This window comes from Aphelocoma coerulescens, chromosome 5 (assembly GCF_041296385.1).
Source record: "Aphelocoma coerulescens isolate FSJ_1873_10779 chromosome 5, UR_Acoe_1.0, whole genome shotgun sequence".
NCBI lineage: Eukaryota > Metazoa > Chordata > Aves > Passeriformes > Corvidae > Aphelocoma > Aphelocoma coerulescens.
In genome coordinates, this window is record NC_091019.1 from 28,320,689 (window position 1) to 28,330,874 (window position 10,186).

The following is a 10,186-nucleotide window of genomic DNA, read 5'->3' on the forward strand; positions in this document are numbered from 1 at the left end:
CATAGCCAGGAACACCTTCCACTAGACCAGGTTGCTCAGAGTCCCATCCAACCTGGCCTTGAACACTTCCAGAGAGGGTTCAAGTGCCCCATGCCCACCCTGTTCTCCCTGTCCCCCATGATCTATGCATAGCAGAGACTCCTGCTGATACCACTTGCTGCTCCTCACAGTCACCACAATCCTATTTCCCTCCTGGGCTGGCAGGACCTAGACTTACAAATGGAAACAGCCTGAAGGGGTGACCATGGTAGCCCCCAAAATCCCTTCCAAGTCAATGTGACCACCAAGAGACCAGATCACTAATTCTCCAAGTCCCTGGAGGCAGTGGGAACAGGAAGCCTAAGATCCCTCTCCTCAAGATCAGCCATGCAAACCTTGCTGCCATTCTCCTCCTTCCCCCACAACTTAGTAAGCCCTCAGCCTGTTAACATGCAGACAGGTGAATAGGTTGTGATGGAGACCATTGGCTCCCTGTGCTGCTGTCATAGGTTTCAGTCTGCTGTGTTCAAGCAGAAACCACTGCTTCAGACCAAGAAGCTCCCCAGGCCCACGCAGCCCTGAGCAAGACTTTCCATGTGAGGAGATCCTGGTCCCACGCACCTGAAACCACACCACAAGTGGCAGCCCCTGCAGGTGTCTGCAAGGGGGAGAACTGTTCAGCATCCCTGAGAAACCCAGTCCCCAGTGATCTCTCTACACCACAAAGCCTGGGACAGGAAAGACACCTCCCAAGCCTTCATCATGACCCTGTGACTAAGCAAAGCACATGCTGACTTGCCACACGAGTGGCATTTGTTGGTTTAACTGTGACCCTGTTACTGATATCATGTCTAACCTTTGGTTTCACTTTTTCACCTTGTGGCAGCAAGTGTCTAAGTCCCGCACCTCACATCAAAATTCAAGTAACTCCTTTTAACAATGCTAAATCTATAATTTTTTGGCTCTGGTGAATGTCAGCTTGTCCCCCTGCAACAAATGGGAGGGCAGGAGGAAAAGCTGGGATTTTTTCTCCTCCACCCTTTTTGTTTTAAATGCCCTCAGCATACCTGCTCTTATCCTTTTCTTCTTTCATCTTAATGTCCCCACATCTGCCAGCATCACTGATTGGCTTTTTTCTCCCATCATCCTTCAGAGAGGGGAAGAAGCAATGCCTGTGTAGAGAGCAGACCACTGTCCCCCTTCCTGTAATGGACTAGCACTTTAGCACAGATGAGTAACACAGGGCTGCCTTGCTCTGCTTCCCGAGTTTCTCTGCTCCTCCTCCCATGCCCTCAGAGAGACACTGGGTGCTCCAGAGACCTGTGGTGTGGGAAGAGTGACCCAGGCTCCAGGTGCAGAAGTTGAGTGGGTGCCATCGTGAGGCTCTGAGTGCTACCAGGACACACAAGCCCATGCAGTGGGGAGCTGGCTGACAGCTGCCTTGGCTGGAGGCTTGCCTCCGAGCATCAGCCAGCCCACAGCAGCAGCCGACCAGTTTAAGCCATCAAGCTCACCAGCCACTTCAGCCACAGCAGCATAAAAAAAGCTCTATGCGAATGCTTTGCCAATCCCTTCCTTGCAGAAGAGAGGAAAGAAAAACCAGGAGTGATGAGTCAAGGCCAGCAACCCTGCAAAAGGGACATGTCACAACACCCAGCTGAAGTCAGCTGCAGGGAAAGGGCTGGAGTTGCACAGCAGAGCACCAGAGGTCTGCACGAAGAGCGACCGTGCCCTCTGGTGTTCAACCCACGGCTCTTTGGACCTCTCCAAAACCCATCCCCCTCCCCTTTGCAGATCACTAACTGGCCACACTGCCTCTTGCTTCCAACACCTCCAACGACAGGACTCCCTGAGACACAAGACTTTTGTGTCTACAACATCAGACAAACAAGAGACTGAGTGGCAAACTCAGAAAGGCCCAGGATGCCACGCAGAGAAACTGTATAGCAGAAGCCAGGAAGAGCAGTAAGGGTCTTCCACTGCAGCACTCACACATGTGCAGCCACATCCTGACCAGGCTGATGTGCTGCTCTGCAAAGACCAAGGCATAGGGAGCCTGGGAATGGAACTTGGGACTTATCCCATAGCCTGCCTCCATATCTCCTCGGGAACACTCATGAGTGAGGTATTGGCTAGCCCAGGAACTGGCTCCCACACAGCAACTACGTCCCAGCAATGGTGATTATTTCCCAGGCCCTGTTTTTCCACCATTTCTGGCAATCACAGCCTTACTGAACTTCAGACTGCTTCAGCTAAATTTTATTACTTATTATTATTTAGTTTAGTCATTTGGCTAAACCACCCTCAGTGCTCTCACCTTAGGTCTTCCAAGCACTCAGCATGCACCAGATCTAGGTTCTTATGCCCACAATGGCTAGGACATAGAGGAAGAAGAGCTCAATTGACCTTCAATCCAAACTCCAGCAAAACAGAAGCTGCCATGTTAGTTGATCAAAGTCCAGCAGCAAACTGCCCTCTACAACAAAGTCAGTGACACTGGCATGAGGCAAGCAGCCCAGCTTTTGGTGGCCTTGGTTAGTACAGACACAAGAAGGTGAAGCGGGGTGAGACGTGGGTGGGAGGGAGGAGAGCTCTTGAAAAGAAATGTTGCAGCAGCTGCTGGGACCGCACAGCCTGTGCAAGCCAATAAAAATACAACATACTTATACACCACTGGCCGGTGCTTTATCCTCCTGGATCCCCATCGGCCGGGCTGGCTGCCCTGGAGACAAGGGAAGACACCTTTGTTGGGCAGGTGCAGTCTATGGACACAAAGAGAGTGGTCAGCAAGCCATGGACATGCCTGGCTGCTCAGCACACAGCACCATCCTCCCCTGCCCCAGTTTTGCTGCCCCAGTGCCATCTCTCCACCACACATGCTCTCCCCTTGCCTTGGCACTTGCAGATCCCAGGGGCTCCAGTGGCATCCATGCCACCACCCATGCTGTCAGCCATGGAGGTCAATGCAGGAAACGTGCCTGTGAAGCTGGAGTCAGCAGTGCTGTTTTTCCCTTAAGAGCCAGTCAGCAAACATCAAGCATCACTCTCCTTCATCTGGGATAGTAACCCAGCCCAGTTCAGAGTCACCTCCAGCCCAACCCAGCCATCTGCAAGAGGGCACACAACTCAGGGAGCAGGGCCAGGCTGGCACAGAGAGAGAGCCCTGCTTCCCTTCCTCCTTCCCTGTGCTGGCCTGGTTCCTGGCTGCCTTCCTTCACCTCAACCGCTGGGTCCAGGCATGGATTTGAATTTCAAATAAATCATGAAGGCACTCTCCAAGCCTTGCATGGAGGAGCATTGTTTGGGCAGAGCAGTTCACCTGCTCCCAACCCTCTGGCCCCTGTGCATGGGCACCAACCCTTAGGACCCCCAACTACCACCAGCCAGGGGATGGGTAGCAAAGCTCTTGGTGACCAGTGTAGATGGGAAGTGTCATTCTTGGGACCCCTCTGACACTCACCCCCACCACATCTGCTTCATTCACCTCACTCATTCAAACCACAAGAAAACTTGTGGGCGGGCAACGTTGTTCGAGCCCGGGGGGGGATCCTCAGTACCAGCCTCTGCCCGAACATTTCCTGGCCCCATGCCGACCTACAACCCTGCCAGGAGCTGTACTGGAGAGCAGGATACCTCCTTCCACGCATCTCGGCTGCTCTCAGAGGACAGGAGCCCTGTAGCCTCTTAATCCTGCCATCTGCCAGCCTCACATGGGTGCAAAATCTCTGCAGAAAACACCCACCCACCCCACCCCCCGGCACATTTCAGCAGCAGCAGCTGCCATGCGCCAGGTGCCAGAGTGCCCCACACCATGTCCCCTTGTGTGGTGACCTCAAACTTGGGCAGTAAGAGGCTTAGCCCTGGATCTGAGAGGCTCCTGGCCAGAGCCAGGGTGGCAAGGCAGGACGATGTACAGGTAAGCTGTCCAAGTGGGAACTTTCACACAGAGGCCATCTGCATGGCTCCCTGCTTTCTCTCTTGGATGGCTACAGGCCATGCCCAGAGGCTGGGAGCTCAGGAGGAGGCTCCAAGCCATCTTAGGTACTTCTGCCCCATGATTCTCTATCCTTGTCCCGTTGGGGAGTCCTGCCCTAGAGTGGAAGTGGGACTCTCCACAGCCAGGGGGAGCAGGCAGTAAGGAGTACCCCTCCTCTCTGGATCCACACCTGGGCTGACAACAGCAAGCGAGGGACAGGCTGTTCTGCACACACGTTTCCTGTGGAAGCCAAGCTGCACCAAAACAAGGGGAAAACCTTCTGCAAGAAGGCTCTATGTTAATTGCCCTGACTTCCTGGGCCAGCCAGCTGGGACACATGACTTTCTTCAAAGCCATAGCACATGCTGGAGCTGAGGTTGCTCCAGCCCCAAAAAGAAATGAGATGCTGCTGGCAAGCAGGGAAAGGGAGATAGGGTGAGTGGAGCTGGGGAAAGGGCAAACACTTAGCTCTTGACTGTTGGTGCTGGGTGAGATTTTCACACTCTGGCTGGGTGCCCCCACGTGGGGCTGGGACTAGAGCCTGCCACAAGCTGGCAGCCTGCAGTAATGCCAGGGGGGCAGCAACAGCCCATGAGACACGCTAAAGGAATCTCCCGCCAACACAGGGCACATGGAGGACAGGGCAGCAGCCAAAGGGTGGGACTACCTCCAGCCAGACCTCTGTCTGCTCCCAGAGTGGGCCTTTCCCATCAGTGCCATGTATCTACCACCCTGCACCCACAGCTTGGGCAGCATCCTGCAGCCCCCCAGAGAGAGGTCTCCAGTTCTCACAGCTGGGCAGGGCTTCTCTGAGAAGGGGCGTGCTCAGCTCATTTCCCCAGGCCCTGATCCACTGGGAAGAGCTGACAGCTGTTAGATGGGCAAAGCTCAGCCAGGCTATTTCTGGGCATGGGAGCAATGGTCACAGGTAGAAACTGGAACTGACAGCCTAACCCAGACAGCACAACCTGCCTGGCAGGCAGGGCTGAGAAAGGAGGCCCATTAACTCCTACTGTCTGGGACAGCATGGAGTGGGAAGGAGATCTTCTCAGCTCCTCATCCTGGCACAATGAGGAAGAGCTTTCCCTGGGGGCAGAGCTCACAGTTAACTACAAAATTAGCACCCTAAGGCATCAACCCCTAAACTGCAGGCAGGAAGAGAACAGCACTGGGTCTAACATATGTCCAGTGTGGACAGGACTCCATCTCTGCTGGGCACCGGCCTGGCCAGCGCAGCCTCACTGCTTGCCTTGGCAGAGCTTCATCCTCCACCTGGCATCCTGATGGGGAGAAGAAGAAAGCCTCCCAGCCCCTAAAGACAGACTGCAGCTGCTGCTGGGTCTGCAAGTTGCAACAGAAACACCGAGTATTACTTTTCTATTACTGGAGAGCTGGCCCAGGGAAAGCTCTTGAACTCAGGATTGCAAAGACAGAGCCACTTATTATCCCCAGCGCCTGGTGCCAACTCAAGAACTAGCAGAACAGGTTTCCCCTATTTCCACATCTAGCCCGTGTTCCCAAGTCAGATCTCCACCAGACTCTCTACCTCCAAAAGTCTCCAGCAGAAGCCATTCACCTACTGCCAGTCCCCCATCTCTTCCAAAATAGATTCTTTGTGGACCCAAGGGTCAACAAGTCAGCCTACAGCCCTCACTCTACTCTGGAACTCAGTATCTCAAAGTCAGCACTGGTTTAAAATAACCAGCAAGCAAGCGAATGCATGGCTGAGAGATAACTCAGAAGATTCAGCTCACAGAGTCACCTGGAAAAAAGAAAACAGCTTCACCAAGAGCAGAGCTGCAAGTTAAATTTAGAGGCTTTGCCAAGTCTCTGGGGAGACTGTCTGCTCCCCAGGCATTGCACAATGATGAGTGAAGGAAATCCTACACTGTGTCTCCCACCACCTGCCAGAGCTCAGGTTGCCTTTCGTGAGAGCATTGCGCCCATTGCAGAGGGCTCGTCTCCCCTTACGAGCATCTCCTTAGTCCCCAAGAGGACTCACACAATTAAACAGCTCTCAAACTCTCCCCGCTTGCAGGTCCGTCTTCCTCCCTACTTTCAGCCCCTTGAAGAGATTACAGGGTTTCCTGGAAAGGATGCTCCAGCTCTTAAGAAGATTAGTGGAACGTGTCCCTGCCCATGGTGGGGGGATTGGAACTGGATGATCTTCCAACCTAAACCATTCTATGATGCTATAATTAAAGGTCCTGACACCTTCTCTGGTGCAGGTACATGTCACTGTGGCAGCCCCTGCTCTGATCTTGGGAGCATAGGAGAGCTGCCAGAGAGTGCCTGCGACTGGAGAGACAAGGCAGGTGGCAGGTAGGGTCCACACCATGGAGGACCTCAGCCTCTGGAAGCAGTCAGACCCCCTATGCTCTGATCTTTCCCTGTCCTATCCCACAGCCCCACTCTGAGCTGGCAGCTGCCCCAGCCTGGCTCTGCTGCAAGGCTGCATTGGCTGCCAACAGGTACGGCTGCTCAGTGTGCCCAGTGCTTTATTTTTCCCCCATCAAGATAAAAAGTCCCTGAGCAGCCCCACAGGAGGTCAGGCCCTGAGAAGAGATCACAGAGCAAACACAGCAGCAGAAACAACTCTCTCGGCACATCCCATCTGCCCTGCAAACAAGCCCAAGTGTCATTGCAGGGGACAGCTGGGGATCCCCACAGGTGACACTGGCCCAGGCCCAGCTAAAGCTACCCATCACCTCTGAGCAGGATGGGGAGCAGAGGCTGGAGGGTTTCAGAGCTAGAGGCATACAAAATCGACATGCATAGAGGAGAAGTAGGAAGATGATTGCTCAACAGCTAGCTGGCAGCAAGGTGCCTTGTGAAAAAGCTTGTCCCGAGGGAAGCACTGCTCTCAGTCTGCCAGCCTGCAGAGCACAAACTTCAGGCTCCTCACTACCATCTGGTCTTCCCCCAGGGCACTTGGGGCTTACCCCACTGCACAGCCCCTCTACTGCACCCGCACAGGGGAAAGTGGGCCCAAGGGCCCCAGGTTCGAGGGCACCCCCCACACAGCAGGGATGGGGAAGGCTGGGCTGCCGTCCCAGTAGCACATCGTTCTCAGCTTTCACATGGGTGCAAGCATCAAGCTGCAAGAAAGACAGTGACAAGTGACGTCCCAGAAAGACGTAGGCGGGTGCTTGGCTCAGTTTCTTGAGTGCCGTTTACCCACAGGCTTTGCCACCCACAGACCTTTCCTGGGGCAGTGGCAGGCACCCCCAGGCTCACGTGCAGGCTTCAGCACAAGACCTGCCAAAGGGTCCCAGACAAAAACTTAGTCCCATGCTCTCTGCTGGACTACCATCTGCACCACTGATGCCTATGGTCCCTGCTTATGCTATCGCACCAGCTATTACACATACTTCCTTCGAAATGGGATTTGTTACAGAAGCTCTGAAGCTCACAGGCAAGATCCATTTCAGCATCCCAGCTCACTGGCACGGGGGCGAGCAAGAAACAGGCACTGTCCCCAGCACTTACACTCCTTCCCCAGTTCATCCCTGGAAAGGGTAAACTGTGCAGTTCACTTATAGCACAAGAAACAGGGCACCTAGAAAGGCAATTTAATCCTAACTACCTCTTATCTGATCAACCCCAATCTCTTTATCAGCCCAATTAAAAGAATTACCCATCCATGGCCCGGATGCATGTATTGTGCACTTGTCTCTGTCGGCTCTAGAGCCAATTGCTCCACCCTCCTGTACAGCAATTATAAGGTACAGAAATAAGCCTGCTTGCAAAACACGGGACTAACGTACCACCAGAGGCCAGAGCTTAGAGGCTCACCTTTCTGTTGCTTCAAATCCCCTGAGGGCTCACCTGCCCTGGGGACAAGACAGGCTCTCTTTCCATTTTGCAGACCCCTGCCTCCCCTGGCCATGCCTCCCAGTGTTGCTGCAGGTGGAGTCCAGCACAGGGTGTCCACCTCAGGAGACCCCTCTCCTTGAAGCCAAGGCTCTCCAGAGACTCACTGCTGCCAGTGAGCAAATTCCTCCTGATTACCTTATCTTCCTCTAGACCTGTTTCCCAGACACATATGCTCTGGGTAAATCTCAGAATAGAAGAGGGTGCAAATTTCCTCACTGATGGCTGTTGTAAAGCATTTGGGGGGTAGGGGCTGGCTGTACTTCTTGACAAAAGGAAGCGTAGCACAGCCTTCCCTCATAATTCCCTCAGAGGAGGTGAAGAAACTTCATGCCATCCCCTGCTCCAACGCTCAGGTGGGCATGAATTCGGTGGCATGCAGCTAATTATCCTGCATGACTTCCCATCGAGTCTGCCTCCCACTGGTGTGTGTGGGAGCCCCTTCAATTTCAGAGGTCTGTGGAATCTCTCCTCACTACCGTGCAGCTCAGGGTGCTGCATTCATCATCCTGAGCCAGAGGGAACTGGGTCCCTACATCAGCAGCACAAGGGTGAGAGAAGTATCCATACACCAAACAACCTAATGGGCATTTCCAGTTATCCTGGCAGGCCTGCTGGCCTCCTCCAGCTCTTCCTGCCCATCCCACTTTGCCTCTCCCCATGTGTCCACGCTGCCAAAGGTTATTCACACTTGGAGAACTTCCCCTTGGCTCTCATCTACATTGCAGTAACAACAGCCTGAAGCCCCAGGAGTCAGAGAGAGATGCCACACAGTATTGGGAGCAGGCCAGGGACTGCCAGGAGCTCAAGGCAGCCACTGCCGACAGCTCTGAAACCAGAGCAGAGAACACCACTGTGGTGGAGTGACCTTGCAAGCCATCCACTCCCAGTTCCGGCTTGGCTGTGGAGGTTGAAACTGGGGCCTTTCCCCTCCATTCAGCACGTGTGATACCACCCTGGTGGCACTGCATCCTGCTTCAATTGCTCCCATATGCCAAAAATACTCATGAGATGTAGCAAGTTTGTCACAGGGCCACCAACACAGCTGGGGCAAGAGTAATCAAGTACAAGGAGAGGATGAGATAATGGGGGCAGTTTAACCTGCAGAAAAGTTTGAGGGGGAACATTATTACCATCCTCAGGAACCTGATGGGAAGGTACAGAGAAAATTGGGTCAGATGCTGCCCAGACGTGCACAGTGACAACCTGAGAGAGACCAGGCACAGGCTGCAACAAGGGAAATTGAATAGTTATTAGAGGAAAAAAAAAAAACGAGGAGCTGAAGCACGAGAGCGAGTGTCCATGGAAGCTGTGTTCTCTACACCCTGGCAACACTCAAAACTCAACATCAGTAGCCCGATCAAATTCAACTCTGCTTTGAGACAGCAGTGTGGACCAGGCGATCTCCAGAGGTTCCTTCAGACCTCAGTTATTCAATATTTTCAAAGACCTCCGGATGGCAGAGGTACCAGGCTCTGGTACTTCGAGGTACTTCGCTTACACGGTCCAAATCCCCACGAGGCCAACAGAGAGGCTGAGGGAGGCACAAGGAGCCCGGCTAGCTCTGGAAAGGATGCATGCGAAGCCGGGATCCCAGCGAGCACAGCCATCCCCCGGCGCGGCAGGACTGCCAGTGTCGCAGGCAAAGCACGGGACGGGCGTGCGGGGATGGAGACAGGCAGTTCTAGGCGGGTGGAAGCGAATCCCCCGGAGACGAGGCTCCGACTCCACGGGGAGGACAGCGCGCAGCGAGGGCAATGCTCCCCAGCTTCCCACCGCTCGTGCCAAGAGCTCGAAAGGAGGGAAAAACAAACTCCCCGCTCCATCCCCACACCGTGTCCCGCATCCCCCTGCGGCTGCGCTCAGCCGGGGTCAGCCCCTCGACCGGGCCTGGTGAGGCGGCTGCCGACGGCCCGGCGGCGGGAGGCTCCTCGGAAGCCGGTGCTCCGCCGCCTCCGTTCCGGATGCTCCAGCCGCCTACAGCCAGCCCTTGCCCGGGAGCCTAGCTCCCTCCGGCCCCGCTCCGCCGCCAGGTGCCGGGTCGGCGGCACAGGCACCACACGGAGCTCGCCCGCCCGGCGGGACCCACCGTCCCGCCGCCCGCCCCGCCGGGTGCTCACCTGCGCCCGAAGAGCTTGAGGCCAGTGAAGCGCTTGTTGCTGTGGCGGCGGCCCAGCGGAGGCGGCGGCCCCCACTCGGGCTCGGCGCCACCTGACGCCCCGGAGGAGTCGGCTGTGGCGGCGGCGGCGGTGTCGGAGGAGGCGGCGGCAGCGGAGGGCGAGCCGCCGGACGGCGGGGGCCGAGCCGCCTGCATGGCCGAGCTCAAGGCTCGGCAGCGCCGCCGCCACCGGGGTTCCG

General features: G+C 55.3%; 1 protein-coding gene across 1 annotated transcript in view; it reads right to left on the reverse strand.

Annotated features, from left to right (window-relative positions):
• The window catches only part of DGKZ (diacylglycerol kinase zeta), a 46,210-nt gene extending 36,024 nt beyond the window's left edge, over positions 1 to 10,186 (reverse strand). The window contains exon 1 of the mRNA XM_069017319.1: positions 9,949 to 10,186. Coding sequence (XP_068873420.1) covers positions 9,949 to 10,142 — 194 coding nt within the window. The 5' untranslated portion in view covers positions 10,143 to 10,186. The remainder of the gene's footprint in view (positions 1 to 9,948) is intronic.